At 39.3% G+C, this 17732-nt stretch overlaps 1 protein-coding gene across 1 annotated transcript in view; it reads left to right on the forward strand.

Moving 5' to 3' along the window:
- Positions 1 to 209: 209 nt before the first annotated feature.
- dlst (dihydrolipoamide S-succinyltransferase) overlaps positions 210 to 17732 on the forward strand; it is a 20570-nt gene continuing 3047 nt past the window's right edge. Inside the window, exons 1-13 of the mRNA XM_016248517.1 lie at positions 210 to 361; positions 3740 to 3773; positions 3911 to 3950; positions 4054 to 4115; positions 4900 to 4974; positions 5054 to 5109; positions 6169 to 6277; positions 7483 to 7647; positions 7799 to 7881; positions 9681 to 9778; positions 14713 to 14843; positions 15571 to 15644; positions 16368 to 16535. Of these exons, the coding sequence (XP_016104003.1) occupies positions 212 to 361; positions 3740 to 3773; positions 3911 to 3950; positions 4054 to 4115; positions 4900 to 4974; positions 5054 to 5109; positions 6169 to 6277; positions 7483 to 7647; positions 7799 to 7881; positions 9681 to 9778; positions 14713 to 14843; positions 15571 to 15644; positions 16368 to 16535 (1245 nt within the window). The 5' untranslated portion in view covers positions 210 to 211. The remainder of the gene's footprint in view (positions 362 to 3739; positions 3774 to 3910; positions 3951 to 4053; positions 4116 to 4899; positions 4975 to 5053; positions 5110 to 6168; positions 6278 to 7482; positions 7648 to 7798; positions 7882 to 9680; positions 9779 to 14712; positions 14844 to 15570; positions 15645 to 16367; positions 16536 to 17732) is intronic.

Below are 17732 nucleotides of genomic sequence, written 5' to 3' on the forward strand. Positions count from 1 at the left end.
ATAAAAATAGTAATTTCGTATATGTATATGTATATATATAATAAAACTATATAAAAGCGGGGGGGGGGGGAGCGTTTCCTGCCATTGCATATCACAAATATTGTTGGATCCTTGACGAATGGCTTTTTTCCCCTTCGTTTTGGATAAAAGAAGTAAGACGAGTGGGGACTCAATGGTACGTTCCACTCCCCCCGCTCTGATGCATCATGGTATGCTCCGCGCGGTTTCCGGTTCGCGGCGGCGCTGCTTCCGGTGCTGTGCCGTGAGAGCTGCAGTGAGCTCGGTCCATCCCGACGACATGTTGTCCCGTTCCCGCTGTCTCACCCGGAGCCTCGGGCGCTCGCTCTCCGCCCTGCGACAGGTACGTGTGTGTGCGAGAGAGCCGTCTGCGCCGCTCGGGCTGACCGAGAGACCGTTAACCGGCGGCGGGGCGACGCGCGCGAGCGGTAGGCCGCGGGCCCAAGGGCAGCAGGACACTCGCAGCAGAACCGAGAGAGAGACCGAGAGAGTTTACAGCACAGTAATGACGGCCACACCCGCTTTTGCTGCGCTATACGGTGTGTTCATCACGCTTTAAAGAGTGAGGTAAACCGAGGCGCGTCACGTGACCGAGCTGTCGCCCTCAGTGAGAGCAGGCCTGTGACGTCACGTGAGGTCACCGCTGTCTCTGTTCAGTGTTCGTCATATCCGCCTTAAAGGGGTCATACTGAGATTACTGGCTACACCCACTGCAGGTCACTTTAAAAGTATGTCAGCCATGCATTTTTTTTTTTCCTAAGTATGTAAAATAAGTGTGTTTAATTTCAACTTTTCGTACAACTTTATTGGCAGTGATCTGTCCCCAGCTCTGCGACTCTTGGCGCTGTTTTTTGTTCCTATCACATATTTTATCACGTATCATGTGAAAGCTGAAAACCTCAGAATGCATTGCATTCTGAAATCGGACAGTGCGTTACCGTGGAAACCGTACTTTTAAATATTTTGACCTAAGGGGGCGTGGTCAAGTGTCATATTAGGTCTTTTATAATCATGACAGCATATATATATATATATATATCGGTGGAGAGTCTCACGATTCGATGTTTTGTGATAGAAGTAATATTGACAGAAATGTAGACATTTGTGACAGAAAAATGCATCCCATAAATGCAGTGGCGTTTGTGGTATTGAACATTTCATTGGAATTTTAAACGCGTCTTTAATCTAATGTAGCTAAAACTATGAGTTTGCAGCACGTGTTCTTATTAAATAGTGATCCTTCAACACAGAGCTTCAGAGCACAGTTAAAACAAATCGTTGGATTGCTTTGTCAAAGAAAGTCCTGCGCTGTACCAATGAACATGTGGACGAGGAACACGAATCAACTTAAAACCGTGCTGATATTCAGTACAGTAGCACTCTTGCCTGTTATGATTATGCCTAGTTAATTATATAACAGTTTGCGATGTACTATAGAATTACATTCGTCTTTGCCGGTCTTTGCGTTGGACTGAGTGGGCTCCTGGTGCTGGGGGAGCCTCTGCTTGCGTTTGTTCTCCTTCAGGAGGTCTCTTCTACAGCGGACGGCTTCGCACTCGCTCTCCGCTTCTCCGTCGGCGTTGGGCGAAGCAGCCATGCCTCGTATGATGTTCTCCACCCGGGCGCGTTTGGCTTGGAGGTGCTCGCTCACAGACAGATCCTCGTCTTTGAAGGACAGGCAGCTCTGCTCCTCTCGAGCAAAATCATCGGCGCTGTTGGACTCGGGATCGAAGCCGCTGGCGTTTGAGGAGGGCAGGTAAAGGAGGCTGTTGTCCAGTGAGGTCAGTTTATTGTGAATGGTTTTCCGCAGGAGGTGAGATATGATGGCAATAAAGTGTTAAAGTATTATTTATCACATTGAATATTATATTTGAATATAAAATGATAATGCATTTCTCTCATCCAATTAAACCAGACTTGTATTTAGGCAAAAACTTAAAGGTCCGATAGAAACAAATGTGCTCTGAGTGACGCAGACAGCACACACAAACACGAGCACATGCTGAGTGCTGCGCTGCCCGCGATGAGGAGATTGTGAATGAAGAATGAATATTAGATTGAATAATAAACATTTTAATGTTAGGAGTGCGTCATCAGTGGCGCGCGAGATGCGGTGACGATGATGCAAGTGACGTTAAAGTTTAATGTTTTGTTAGTGTAGCCCACGAGACGCGCCGCCGCTGCGTTATTCATTCACAATATTAGAGAAATATAGACGCTCGATGCGGAGAAGATCTCGATTAGGTTAAAACCCAAACCAAGCCATTCACACAGAACGCATATTCAGCGCATTTTTTAGACGGACAAATACGACCGCTGCTCTCGCGTCTCACACAAGAGATGAAGCCATGCAAAGTTAAAACAGTTTAAACTTTTAGAAAACACGTCACGAATTTGTGAAGGTTTATTCCTTTTCACCGCGTCTCGTATGTGTTTAAATGCAGTCTGCGTGATCGGCGCTTCGGCTCTTTGGATTGAGCAATGCATAAATACATTATGCTATTTTGTTCATAATTGTTTATGCAATTTACGAAATTATATTTGATTTATATCAGTTAATTTAGACGTAATGCATGTTTTTTTTTATAGCGTTACTTCCTTGCGTTGACAATTTAAATGTGCTGCATTATTTTGCTCGTTGCGCCCTCCTGTGGCCTCGGGAGACGAGCCAAAAGTTTCCTTAAAATCTGTTTAATCTGCATATAAAACATTAGATATTTGTTTAATTTTTATTTTGTGTTTGATTGTTAAAACAAAAAATATGTATTGTTTGTCTCAATAAATTGGGTTAATTTAAAAATACAGTGGTTAAATTAAAAAAAAAAATTCTATTGCTCTTTGTTTTAAAAAAGGTTATAAAAAATGTCAATAATTATCGATACGAACTATATGAAACATTATATCGTTGATTAGGGCTGCACGATTAATCGAATGCGGTTGTCATGTGCATTTTGTTCTGTGATCAGTAGTAAATCATCATCACATGCTTTCAGATGGAGCAGCATTTACTACACACAGCCGTAGCTCACTGACAAGCTACGCAAAAAAATAGATTTTATTGCGCGATTATGAAATCGAAGAAATCGTTCCTGATAATGACAGCTTCTCAGTGAACTACGGCTCTGTGAAGTAAATGCTGCTCCATCTGAAAGCATGTGAAAATACCACATTTAATAACATGTTTTTACTCCAAACTCACTTCATAACGTCAGTCGAGTGTTTGAAATAAATCCCGAATAAGACACGCAACATATTTCATAGTATTTAAGCAGTGATAAAGGCATTGCATTATAAATATACTTTATTTTAATGAAAACTATAATAATAAGAACTCCGATAAACCGTATATTGCCGTAGTCGTGTGTTTATTAGTCACGTTGAATCAGTGAAAGCAGTTGAATCTTCTGTTTATTCAGCCGCAGCGATAGGCATTTTCTGGGTTTCTTCTGCGAGGCATATTTGGAGTTTCTCTGGCCTTCGGATGGAGATTTACTGCTGATCACAGAACCGTGCTTCACTGAAAGATACGCACGACAATCACAGCTTCTGTCGAATCGCGATCTCCATTCCATTTCGATTTATCGTGCAGCCCTATCGTTGATAATTTTTTTTTAGCTATATCGCCCAGCCCTATGATGAGCGTTGCTGTTTGTTTTGCTGCTTGGTCAGTGCTCTCATTCTGCTCACTGATGCACTGGTGTCGTCTTGTTCTTCTCTCTAGGGTAACAGTGCTCTCGCAAGACGGGCGACATCAGGTGAGTTGTCAGATAGCATGTTGCGAGTTGACATAGAAGGTGTTTTCTGTAAAAGTACATGTGTGACAGTCTCGTATCTTTCTCTGACAGTGCAAACAAACCTGATTAGATGTTCCTGTGTCTCGTTTTCTCTCCAGGTATATCAGCGAGTCAGTGTGTCGCCGTCAAGAACCGCCCGTAAGTATCTCTGAAGTCTCCCGGAGGATTCCTCGCTCCTGGTGTTCCCAGCTGATACAGAGTCCAGGATCTGACTGGATTGTGTTGTGCTGTTGATTTTCAGGAGCTGTGAGAGCCGGTCAAGCGTCTATCAGATCAGATACTTCAACACCACGACCGCTCACAGTACGTATCAGCCCTGAAACAAGGTCTCAGCAGCAGCATCATCATCAGTTTGCCTTGCTTTTAGTCACGATTAGACTGTGTACCATTCCCTTCACAGTTTGGTGTTTGTATCGTACAGTCAACACAATTCTTTCACTTATTTAAGGTCACTTTTCTTCTGAAGGTCAGGGTCAGCCGTCACTGATGCACACAAGTCTTGATTTTAAGGTCCTCTGCTTTATTTATTATTTCATCATAAGTTAATTTCATAGGGCTGGCGCTGTTGATTAGTTCGGAATCTGCTGGTTATTACTTCATGTTCAGCTCAGATAAAAAAAAATAAAAATACACATAATAAAATATGTATAGTATTTCAACAAAATCAGCATATTATACTGATTTCTGAAGATCATGTGACACTGAAGACTGGAGGAATGATGCTGAAAATACAGCTGCGCATCACAGAAATACATTACAGTTTAACAGAGATTCACACAGAAAACAACTGTTTTAAACTCTAATAATAGGCTTATTTCAGAACGTTACTGTTTTCACTGTATTTTTGATCAAAGCCTTGGTGAGCAGAAGACACTTCTTTGAAAAACATTTAAAAAGTCTTATTTATTCCATACGTTTGACTGCCAGTGTATATAAGTGAAGCCAATGTTTTGTGTAAAGTTATCCGTGTAATAAGCCGGATAATATGTAGGCAGCTATCACTCTATAGAGAGCTCTCTGTTGGTTAACACCTTTCTACAGTTGCACAGCACACAACTTCCACATTAACTGTCTTCTGCGATTGCAGGGAATGAAGTTATTACAGTGAAAACACCAGCGTTTGCCGAGTCTGTCACAGAGGGAGACGTCAGGTGGGAGAAAGGTAAGATGAGTTCAGCAGGTGTGCAGGACAGACGTCTCGCCCCATTGGACCCCATTCACTCTGTTCTGTGTGTCTTTAGCTGTTGGAGACACAGTCTCTGAAGATGAGGTCGTCTGTGAAATTGAGACCGATAAGGTAAGAAGCACATTCTGTTAAATGTTTTGAATGTTCACAATTACTGTTTAATCGTTGGTGTGTGTACACATTTGTCAGACGTGCATCTTTGGTTGTTGTGTAGCGTCTCACTGTTAGTGCAGTGTTGAGCATTGCATTTATTTAAGAAAATGTGTCAAGTTAAAAATAGTTCAACCTTTGATATACCGTGCCTCTGGACACCTGCCTTCTGTTCCAGGCTGTTTTTGGCAGCAAGAGTGTGTCCTATTTCAGCAACCGTTAAGAAACCCATCTGATGAACATGACTCTAAATCTGTCTAACATTACAGGGCTTCCTTAAGAGCATCCCGACCGCTGGAGTGGAGTTGTTGTTGAACCTCAAGGAGATAAGACCTTGAGTTTAGTGTGAGGAACAAAACTCGATTTTGAAAGTGTATGCAGTTTGATCTGACAAGTAGTTAGCTAAACAGGGCTGCGAGTAATAATTATTCTCTAAATGCGTTCATCACATTTTCATGTCCAGTGTCCTGAAAATAACAATGTGCGCAATTTAAGTCTATATATTCTATCCTAAGCATTTTGTATAAAATATACAAAAATAAAAAAAGCACCTAAAAACATTCAGTTTGACTACAGCAGAAAGGTTGCAAACCATAAACTGCAGGACAGATTCACTCCTCTGAACACGGTGCACAGGACTCTTTATCTTTCAGTTAAAGTTCCTATACAAACCTAGCACCATATATAAACCTAACCCTTAAAACTATAGGTGCAAACTTCACAGAAATATCTGCCGCGTTTGTTTGGTGTTATGTATCTGTAGTGTGTGTGTGTAGTGTTGAGTTGTGTCTGTCCTTAACACTTGCTTCTCTAATCTTTTTGTATTCTATCTATTTGTTTTCTTCGTATTTATTATATGATTTACAAAAAAACTTGCTACCTGTACTGCATTAAGCTAACTGAGACTAGTTATAGCACTTGCATATCATTGCTCTTTTGTTGATTGCTTCCATTGTCCTCATTTGTAAGTCACTTTGGGTAAAAGTGTCTGCTAAATGTGTAAATGTAAATGTCCTGCAGACGTCGGTGCAGGTTCCCTCTCCAGCTGCAGGAGTCATCGAGGAGCTGCTGGTTCCTGACGGAGGCAAAGTGGAAGGAGGAACTCCTCTGTTCAAACTCAAGAAAGGAGGTCAGCCATGTTACTGTTTGCTAAATATATATTAAAGGGCACTAATTATGCAAAACCCACTTTTACATGGTGTTTGGACATAAATGTGTGTTGGCAGTGTGTGAACACAACCACCCTACAATGATGTTTAGGCCCCGCCCACGGCCGCTGATTGACAGGCCTGCGTTACCGTAGTTTCCGCCCTCAGCGAGTTGGGTTTGGTTGTTCGTGCTTGAGAAGCTGTAACGTCAGCAGTGTCTTGTAAGCAATGCAATGCAATTTTCTCCCAACATCTAAGCCACTGAGGACGCAGTGGATTACTTTTATTTTTGAAGGTAATGCGCCTCAAAATCATGCCGTTTTAGTGCTTAGCTAACGTTTGAACCGTATTTTATTTCTCCATCTGTGTGACTCTGGTTCAAACTTGTACGGCCGAACACTGGTTCCCTCGCTCTCAGTCATGCTGCTTCTACTGTTTATTGCTGTAGGTATGCAACGCCACGCCCTCTTCTGGAGACGGGGCGGGAATATGCAGCTCATTTGCATTTAAAGTGATACGCACCAAAAATGACATTTTCAGCATGTTATAATAAATGATCTGTGGGGTATTTTGAGCTGACGCTTCACAGACACATTCTGGGGACACCCAACACCAATATTACATCTTATAAAAAGGGGCATAATAGGTGCCCTTTAAAGCAATGTTCTGAACTATATTATAATCATTACAATCATACGCTGAAGTCACTTCCTAACATGTTCAGTGTGTGTTTAACTGATTACATGATGTTTACTAACCAGATAACATTTGCTCTATATTACCGCCGTATGGATGATGCTTTAACCAATAACAGAATACTTCCTGTTTGTAACACTGAAACATTAATTTTATGTGAAGCTGCTTTGAAATGTGACAAGCACTATGTGAATAAACTTATTAAAGCCAAGGAAACCTTACTTGAGAGAGCTTGAGATTTAAAAAATAAATAAATAAAATTATGCTGATGGACTAAGATCACATATTAAGATATTAGAAGTATGGGAGTATTACAACAATTAAATGTACACGTTTTAATAAAGCTGTTAGCTGAAGAAACCCCCCTATTTAAAAAGTCCATCTTCATCATAACCATAACCAGAAATAAAGCGTCTGGACTTTCCGTGCTAGGAAGTGGTTATTATTATAAATGAGTGCTGCAGTGGTTTCAGCTCTGACTGTGTTTCAGCTGGAGCTGCTAAGACGGCAGCAGCACCAGCTCCTGCAGCAGAGACTGCTCCTCCTCCTCCTGCTGCTCCTCCTGTTGCTCCTGCTGCTGCTGCTGGAGGGCCCATCCCCACCAGCATGCCCCCTGTACCCCCTGTGCCGGCCCAGCCCATCCAGTCCAAACCAGGTCAGGAGTTTCCCCCGGTTACATGGTGAAATCTCATCATAGGGGCATCATAGATGGTGCTGTTCAGTAGAGCTTGAGATTGGTGTATTGTGATATTAACTTCGACTAAACGTTTGACATGAAACGCTCTTGGTTTGTGTCTGTGTTGTAGTTTCAGCCATCAAACCCACTGCAGCTCCTGCTGCTGCTGCTGACACTGACGCCGGAGCCAAAGCCGCCCGATCAGAGCACAGGGTGAGAGTCCTCGCACCTGCTGTCTGCATCGACACACTGTGCAGGTTACACGCTGAACGTTTGTGACGTTTTGCATACTACTGTACAACATATATCGCACACCCCAGTTTGAAAACACTTGCTGTGCTGGTCTCGAGTGCACCATTCAGGTCCACTTTTGACTTTAAAGCAAGCATTGGTGTTATTTTTTTAGTTTCATATTGATCTGTTTGTCACTTAAACGTTAGTTTAATTGCAGGAGAACCAGATTAGTTAAAATTAATTTAGAAAACATATTCTTTTTGGACTGTCCCGGTTTTAATGCAAATTGAAAGCTCTTTTATAAAGTTAGTTCACTTAAGGACCTATTTAGTAAGATTTTGCCTGAAAAGGTTTTAGAGTTTTTATCATATGTTAATTTTAAAAATATTGTATAATATTACTTGCTGTGTTTGTATTTTTGTAATTGAGTTTTTGCCTTTAAAATAGCCTAAGATGCTGACATGGCATTACATAAAATTATACTACACTACTAAAATTAATTTAGGAGGCCTTAATGCAGGCATTCACTACTAGTGACCAAACAAGATGTTAAATACAAACACTGGTCTATGGGAGACCTCCAAAATAATGCCTTTTTCAGCCATTTCCAGTCATTTATTTGGATAATAATCAAACATGTATCAAATACACATTAGTTGAGCCTATTGCATTGTCGCCATTTGATTCAAAATGTTTAATGCAAGAACTAAAACAGTATAAATGTGAAAAATAATCAAGGTGTTGTTTACCAAATTAAATGCAATGTATGTTTTTCAATGTCTGTGTATATGTGTAACAGTGTTAAATGCCATTTACTCGAGTGCACCATTCAGGTCCACTTTTGACTTTAAAGCAAGCATTGATGTTATTTTTTTAGTTTCATATTGATCTGTTTGTCACTTAAACGTTTAGTTTAGTCTGTTAATTTTAACAGATTAGTTCAAATTAATTTAGAAAACATATTCTTTTGGACTGTCCCGGTTTTAATGCAAATTGAAAGCTCTTTTATGAAGTTAGTTCACTTAAGGACCTATTTAGTAAGATTTTGCCTGAAAAGGTTTTAGAATTTTTATTGTATGTTAATTTAAAAAATCTTGTATAATATTACTTGCTGTGTTTGCATGCTTGCTTGGTTTTTATTGTATTTGTGATATTTGTATTTTTGTAATTGAGTTTTTGCCATTAAAATAGCCTAAGATGCTGACATGGCATTACATAAAATTATACTACACTACTAAAATTAATTTAGGAGGCCTTAATGCAGGCATTCACTACTAGTGACCAAACAAGATGTTAAATACAAACACTGGTCTATGGGAGACCTCCAAAATAATGCCTTTTTCAGCCATTTCCAGTCATTTATTTGGATAATAATCAAACATGTATCAAATACACATTAGTTGAGCCTATTGCATTGTCGCCATTTGATTCAAAATGTTTAATGCAAGAACTAAAACAGTATAAATGTGAAAAATAATCAAGGTGTTGTTTACCAAATTAAATGCAATGTATGTTTTTCAATGTCTGTGTATATGTGTAACAGTGTTAAATGCCATTTGGATATTTTCATGAACATTTTGAGTGATGCCTAATGGTTGAATCAGTGACCCCAATCACTCTATCTGTGCTCTTTAAGAAACTCGATAAAAAAATAAAAAAGTGCATTGAAATGGTCTCTATATTAACAGTGCGTTTTGCATGAAATTATATTAAAAGTAGCACAAATTCTGCTGAGGCCCAGCGTTCCCTTGCTCAGCCCACTTGTGGTTTTGTTGCAGGTGAAGATGAACCGCATGAGACAGCGAATCGCTCAGCGGCTGAAGGAAGCGCAGAACACCTGTGCCATGCTCACAACCTTCAATGAAGTCGATATGAGGTCTGTAACAGTCAAGATTATACAGTCATTGGTTCTTTGAAATGTGTTTTTAATACCCTGCCAGTCAAAGGTTGGTGCTCACCTACTCAGTTTTGTTAATAGATTTTCTGCATTTCAGGAAAAAAAGTGATTAACTTTGAAATAACACAAATGGAAGTCTGGGGATAATGTGGAGATGAAAACATGACACTAGGGCTCTGTATTGAGACAAATTTCACCATTTGATTTCCATTCACTAGCCTACAATTCGATTCAGTTTTGATCTCACTTTGATTCGATATCTATATGTATCTATCTATTTATTGGATATCAAACTTAAAGCTGTAAACTATAAAATTAAACCCCTTTCTGTTAGTACATGACTATGTTAAATTTATTTGTTAACAGACATTTAGATTGCACTTATGGCAGTTTTTATAATAAAAATCTGTTATATAATAAAAATGTATTAATTAATATTTAATTATATAATTGTCTACTCCAATTTGTTTTCGAAATATGAACATTTAAACAGTGGATTTCATAATCGATTTATGTAAACATACGTTAAATATTCAGTAAAAAATTTATAAAATTTTAAAAATATAATATAAAAATATAATATGTAATATCAATAGGATTTTTATCAAAATGCTCTTCTTTAGAGTGATTTTTTTTATCTGACTAACGAGTTTATGGACATTGAATATCTTTCCTGAGATAAAGTGTGATGTTGTGTAAGATTATTGATCACAAGCTGTTGTATTGTCGTCTTTTGGCGGTTGAATCACTGATTACATGAGACATGATTCATTTCAGTAAGTTATTGTGTTTCTTTCAGCCCAAACCCTTGATGTTCATTCATGTTTATTTGGTGCTGTAAGTAGTAGTAAAGAGGAAGAGGTGATCGGTTCACATGAGGCTGCACAAAGCTTATTGCAATTATTGGATGGCTGGCGTGCTACAAATAATGTTTAGTGACGTTTTGTTGACGCATCAACTGAAAACATCGAACATAGTGTTTCATTAAAATGAGAATCGATTAAAATCGATATTTTCAACCCAGCCCTATGTGACACATTATATATTTGAGCTTCTTCTTTGTCTAGATATCTGCTCCAACTCAATGCATTAAAAAAAGAGTAATAATAAAAGATAGTTACAGTTACATATGCATACTTTATATTTGTGCACAAACAGACTTGTAAGCCTGAACAACACTAAATCAGATAAACGTGTCTAAACTTCTGCCTGCTAGTGTGCAGTATCGTGCACTGACACATAGGAAGGTCTGTCGACGGCCCTGTGAAAATTTTGCTTATTGGCCAAACCTGATTAGAAGCTCCGCAATGCCCATCCAAATGGTTATAGATTGGAATCTGGTCTACAGGAAGAGATTTCTGAAACCCGATCGCCACTTAAAGCGCCGAATGTAAATATTTGGTCCTAATGTTGGTCAAAACAAAGATAAGAAGGGCAAAATGGGCTTTATTAATTTACAAGGAAACGTTAATGTCCACAACCTCCCTCGCTAACCCCTGAAGAGGACACTTTGAGGATTTCTCCCCAGCGCAAATGGCCGTATTGGCTTTCAGCCGTTCTGCCGCTAATCTGGTTGGCATTGATGGGTTGGAGGAAGACTCTGCCGGTCTGGAGTCGAAGGAGCGCGCTCGTCTGCGGCCCGCGAGCATCTGCCTCGGTGTCCCCCGAGACGCGCCTGCGGACGGAGCGTGCGAGACGCTTACCGGAACGTTATGGGCTATTATGACAGGCCAATAAGATTTGAAGCCTCTGGAAAGTGAAGATTTTTATCACGTCTTCTCTCCTTTCTCTGAGAGCGCGTGTCTTGGGACGGTCCTAATTCCATTAGCGGAGAAACCGGAGAGGCTAAACGGTGTTAGAGACAGGAAAATAGAGAATTACAATCTCGGCCCTTTTCACTCAAAACCTGGCCAGACTGCTGTCCACAACATCCTCCATCAGTGCTTCAGAAAGGAGACGCACCTTAAATGCTCAAAGTTAGCTTGATGCAGCTGAAGAGTTTTTCCTGGGATTATTAAAATTAAATAAAATAGAAATTAGGAATGGGCATTTTTGTGGGTGTGCGTGTCATGGCGATTAAATGGTTTTAATACAAATGTGCTGGTGATGAGAAAAATAACACTTGGATTATTAAACGTATCACTGTTTTGAAAAAGAAACATGTAAAAGCAATATGCTTTGCCATTTGAGCTGTTGACAAAATATGATAATCTAATGTGTTTGAAAGGGTAACCGTTAAAACCAATATGATTGTTTCAGATATTCCAATCATATTCAGTAATGTCCGGCTAAAGAGAATACGATTGTTTCAAATAATCCAAGTATAGTTCGTAATGCTGACTGGATGAACATCTGTAAACTGAAGCGCTTCTCTAAAACTCAACCAAACACACATTTTCCTCATTTTAATTATCAGGCTGATTGCAGGCGTCGCTGCACACTTTCGAAGCCGTAGTTCAGTGCAGTGCACTTCAATAGATCAGTGGTTTTAATCCATCAGATCACTGAATATTAATTGTATTTTAAGCAGTTCTCCCAAAAGGAACGTAAAATATCTCAACTATTATAAATGCGCTGTAATCCAAGTCTTATGAAGTCATCTGATGACTTGATGTTTTGTTCTGTTTCTTGAGTAGATAACTTCAATTTCAGTCTGTTTCTCACACAAAAACATCATGATTTCAGAGGACCTGGAAAACAGTGCAGCAGTCACATGTGCTGCTGTTATAACGCGTAAAGGTCGACTGTAAATCGCCATGTGCTCTGTGTGCCATGTGCTTAGCAGCGTGAACATTCTGCTAAACATCTGCTTTTGAATAGAGTGGGGGAACTATGACGTTACTTTGTTGGCGGATCGGCTGTTAGCATCGCACTGGTTCCCTCGACAAAAAGCCAATAGGATTTTTCCATAGGCTTTTGGATTATCGCAAAAAATAAGCTCCGTGTTCAGTCATAGTTCATGAAACTTACACGTTTTGTCCATCAAGATAATCTTCACAAAATAATATAGCTTTCATGAATTTTGAAGCCTAAATAAAAGTGCCAGAACTTAAAAGTGGGGTAAGCGATTTTTCAAAAACGCTTTAGAAAACTGATTTGGGCTGAATGGCAAAACAAACTTGTAGCCAATCAGCAGTAAGGGGCGTGTCTACACATGATGTGGAGGAGAAAGAGTTCAGTGCACGGGACGGACATTAGCCGAGACTAGCGACAGAAAGATAGAGATGGCGGATGAAAAACAAAAGAGGAACACGTCTGCGGGAAAAAATTAAGGCTTAAGGCAAGACGTAGGACCCGTGTAAATATCGGATCAGCTTTCCAGCGCTGGAGAGAACTTGAGGAGAGGAAAACCTGCGAGCGGATGCCGAGGTTGCTCTGTTTCTTCTCGATCAGTGAGTAACACCTTGTGTGCACCGCAGCAGCTAAAGTCTGTCTACACTGGACGCGTCAAAGCGACCGTTGAAAATCATATGAAACTTGTCAATACGTCATGAATGGAGCCCGGCAGCAGTTTTCTGTCGGGGATTTGTCATGTTGCGCCGCGCCGCATCCAGTGTAGACCATAGATATGTATGTGTATATATATATATATATATATATACAGTGGGTACGGAAAATATTCAGACCCCTTTAAATCTTTCACTCTGTTATATTGCAGCCATATTTGCTAAAATCATTTAAGTTAATTTTTTTTGCTCATTAATGTACACACAGCACCCCATATTGACAGAAAAACACAGAATTGTTGACATTTTTGCAGATTTATTAAAAAAGAAAAACTGAAATATCACATGGTCCTAAGGGACGGAGCTATCAAAATAGGGGCGAGACCCTTTTGGGGGAGGGTTGTGTTTGTTTTGGTGATTTCATTGGCTACCAGAAATCACTTACCTCACCTTTAAAAGCTAAACTTTGGCTATAAACGAACAGCAGCACCACGGTCGCTCGCCTTCAACGTCACCAACACCTGCTCCCGACAACGTTTTCAAACGTATTTTTAACGTGTTCAGTGAAAAGGATTTACTCTGTATATGAATTTTAATCCACGCTACATTAACCTTTTCATATAAACTGGAATAAATACAAAACTAGAGCCAAACTGAAATGAGACAATAGTAATAAATAATAGTGAATAAGTGAAATGATCATAACTAAAGGACATATGAAAGCACGTATTTCTGTACATTTTGAAATAAATAAAGTGCATTAAAAGTCTATAAATCCTTGATTAATATGAATATTAATTAAAAACGTGTCTTCACGTACTATTCACTAAAATTCTAGTGCATTTAATCTATTCAATAACAGCAGAGTGAGCGAGTTTTTGGATATGGTAAGATCAAATTTATTTTAGTGAATAAAGTACCACATTTCATCTATCGTTTTGTTTCGGGGCAAAGCAATAAACACTGTCGAACAACAATATAAAATGCAGAAAACTATTAATTGGTTATTCTACAATGAATTGAACTATAAATTATACAACGACTGGAAAATACTGTAAACTGTTGGGCGTGATGACGTTTAATGTCTCCGACTGCGCCTGTAGTCCCGTTTAGCAACTTGTAAGCAACCATCTTTTTTAAGAAACGTAGCAGTTTTAATAAATCACGAGTGCGGTGTAACTGGTGTGTTTTATGTCGTAGAATAAAACGTGAAAGTATCTTGAGCTTGTGTGAACCACGGACCTTATTTTAGGGATTTAACCAAACTCCCATTCAAAAAAACCCATTGACTCTGGGACGATGTGCTGAAATGCTAACTCGCTTCCGGGTTTTTGCCTACAAAGTGACGTGATAGTTCCACCACTCTATTTGACAGAAGAAAGTTGGAGCAACATGAGAGTGAGTAACTGTTCCTTGTTGTAATGCTTGGCTGCCGTTGTCTTACGTGTTTCTGTTTCTCCGTGACAGCAACATCACAGAGATGAGGAAACAGTATAAAGATGCTTTCCTGAAGAAACATGGCATCAAACTGGGCTTCATGTCTGTGTTTGTGAAAGCGGCTGCCTACGCTTTGACAGACCAGCCTGCTGTTAACGCTGGTACGTTCACACACACACGTCTGGTCGGCTATCCTTGTGGGGACTCTCCATAGGCGTAATGGTTTTTATACTGTACTTGCTAGTTCAGCCTCAGCATCTCACCACTTCAGATTAAGCGTGTGTGGTTATGTGGTCGTCTGTTCGAGTCTAAAGAACACGTTTTACAGATTACCTTTCTGTTGCCCCCCTCCTCTCTTTCCTTCCAAACCTCATTGGCTTGGCCTACATAGACAGGCACGTTTAACACGGTTTCATCAGGCCAGTGTGTGTCTATATTTGCCCAGAGTCTCACCATTTCATGTTCTTCATCGGATACTAGCATGTACCTGCTGGTCGTGTCTGACCGAACGCTAAAATAGATACTGCACCCATTAGAGTCATAGTTAACTAACAAAAGTTTGTTTTGTGATTTTAGTTTTGCTTCCAATAAAATAAATGTTCACTGAAATAAATGATTCAACTACTTTTATTTCAGCTAGTTGCCTAAAATAAAATTACACTAATATAACTTAATATAAAAAATTACTAAAACTTTAAAATTAGAAAAAACAAGAAAATATAAAAATGTATTCAAAATATTAAAAACGAATAGTATGCCAGTGATAATAAAATGACACTGGTCACTTTTTTTTCCAAAGTGTTTCAAGTAATTAATCAAATAACCTGTAAAGAACAAATCACATATACATTGAAAGCTATTAACTGTTGTTTTATCTGTACTGTACAGTCATTGATGACACAACCAAAGAGATCGTGTATCGGGATTATGTGGATATCAGTGTGGCAGTCGCGACCCCGAAGGTAAAACCGTATAATTTCTGAAAAACGCTGCGGTTTATTCCTCTAATGCTGTTTTTTTCGAGCGTTCATCAGGGCATGTTTCACATGTGTGTCCCTGCAGCACAAAAGCAGAGTTAAGTCGCTGGGGGATATTTGTAGCAATAGCCAACAATACATTGTATGGGTCACAATTATACATTTCTCTTTTATGCCAAAAATCATTAGGATATTAAGTAAAGATCATGTTCCATGAAGATATTTAGTAAATGTCCTACTGTAAATATATCAAAACTTAATGTTTGATTAGTAATATGCATTGCTAAGAACTTCATTTGGACAACTTTAAAGAAGATTTTCTCAATATTTAGATTTTTTTTGCACCCTCAGATTCCAGATTTTCAAATAGTTGTATCTCAGCCAAATATTGTCCTATCCTAACAAACCATACATCAATGGAAAGATTATTTATTCATGATGTATAAATCTCAATTTTGAAAAATTTACCCTTATATGACTGGTTTTGTGCTCCAGGGTCACATTTATGCACAGACACTTTCATCCAAAGAACAAAAGTAATTCACCTAAGAGCTTACAACAATCATAATGTACGGTAGCAGATTTATGAGACGATGATTAGGAAGCAGAGAAGAGAAGGAAGGGTGTTTTTCTTCTAAATGTTAGATTGTGGGATTGGGTGTTTTTTTCCCCCATGTCTGGCCAGTTTCTGACTTGTTTTCGTCGTAGGCTCGTAAGAACGAGCTGGCTGTGGAGGACATGGACGGCGGCACCTTCACCATCAGCAACGGAGGAGTGTTCGGCTCTATGTTCGGGACTCCCATCATCAACCCGCCGCAGTCGGCTATCCTGGGCATGCATGGCATCTTTGACCGGCCCATGGCCATCGCTGGGAAGGTTAGATGGGAACGCTGTGTGTTGTCTGTGTCGTACATCAGTTGAGCCACCAGTCGGTTCAGGAAGTGAAAACTCCATTCATTTTCTCCATAGGGACATTTTTAATAATGGTGATAACTTACAAACTGTTAAAGACGGATCTAGTGTTTGAGCTCTCAGGTTGTGAATCGATCGTATGTGCTTTTATTGAAAATATACCTATGATTCTCAAAGCGGTCTCCACCAATCAGAGAGATGGGGCGAGAAAATCATGCCAGAACAGCACTTCAGCCCCGGCCACTGCGGAAGTTTATATTCTCCATGGGAAAAAAAAAAGATAACTGACTTTTTATCTGACCCTTGAGACTTTTTCTCTTAATTGCAAGTTTAATTCTTAGAACTGACTTTTTTTTTTTGTTTTAGGATTGCAAGCTTATATCTCACAGACGCAGGTTTAAATCTTGCATTTCTGACATTTATGTTTTTGCTCAGAATTCTGACATTACGTTTACTCGCAATTAATAACTTGCCATTCTTTAAAAATAAAAAAAAATTTAAAAAAGTATGAATTGTGAAGTTATATCTCGTAATTGCAATTCTGAGAATAGAAAAGTCAGAAATGTGAGTTTCTAACTAGATTTAAAAAGTCACAATTACCTTTGTTTTTATTCCATGGCGAAAATAATAAAAAGCGTCCATAGCCTAGTCCCATGAAGCACAGCCAATTACATAGAGTTGGTCTCCCTCCCTCCCTCCTATATATATATATATATACAGTGGGGAAAAAAAGTATTTAGTCAGCCACCAATTGTGCAAGTTCTCCCACTTAAAAAGATGAGAGAGGCCTGTAATTTTCATCATAGGTATACCTCAACTATGAGAGACAAAATGAGAAACAAAATCCAGAAAATCACATTGTAGGATTTTTAAAGAATTTATTTGCAAATTATGGTGGAAAATAAGTATTTGGTCAATAACAAAATTTCATCTCAATACTTTGTTATATACCCTTTGTTGGCAATGACAGAGGTCAAACGTTTTCTGTAAGTCTTCACAAGGTTTTCACACACTGTTGCTGGTATTTTGGCCCATTCCTCCATGCAGATCTCCTCTAGAGCAGTACTGTAGTGTGTGTGTGTGTGTGTGTGTGTGTGAGACAGAGCGAGAGAGTGTGTGTGTGTGAGACCGAGAGAGAGTGTGTGTGTGTGTGTGTGTGTG

This window comes from Sinocyclocheilus grahami, unplaced genomic scaffold, assembly GCF_001515645.1.
Source record: "Sinocyclocheilus grahami isolate Dianchi unplaced genomic scaffold, SAMN03320097.WGS_v1.1 scaffold881.1, whole genome shotgun sequence".
Lineage (NCBI taxonomy): Eukaryota > Metazoa > Chordata > Actinopteri > Cypriniformes > Cyprinidae > Sinocyclocheilus > Sinocyclocheilus grahami.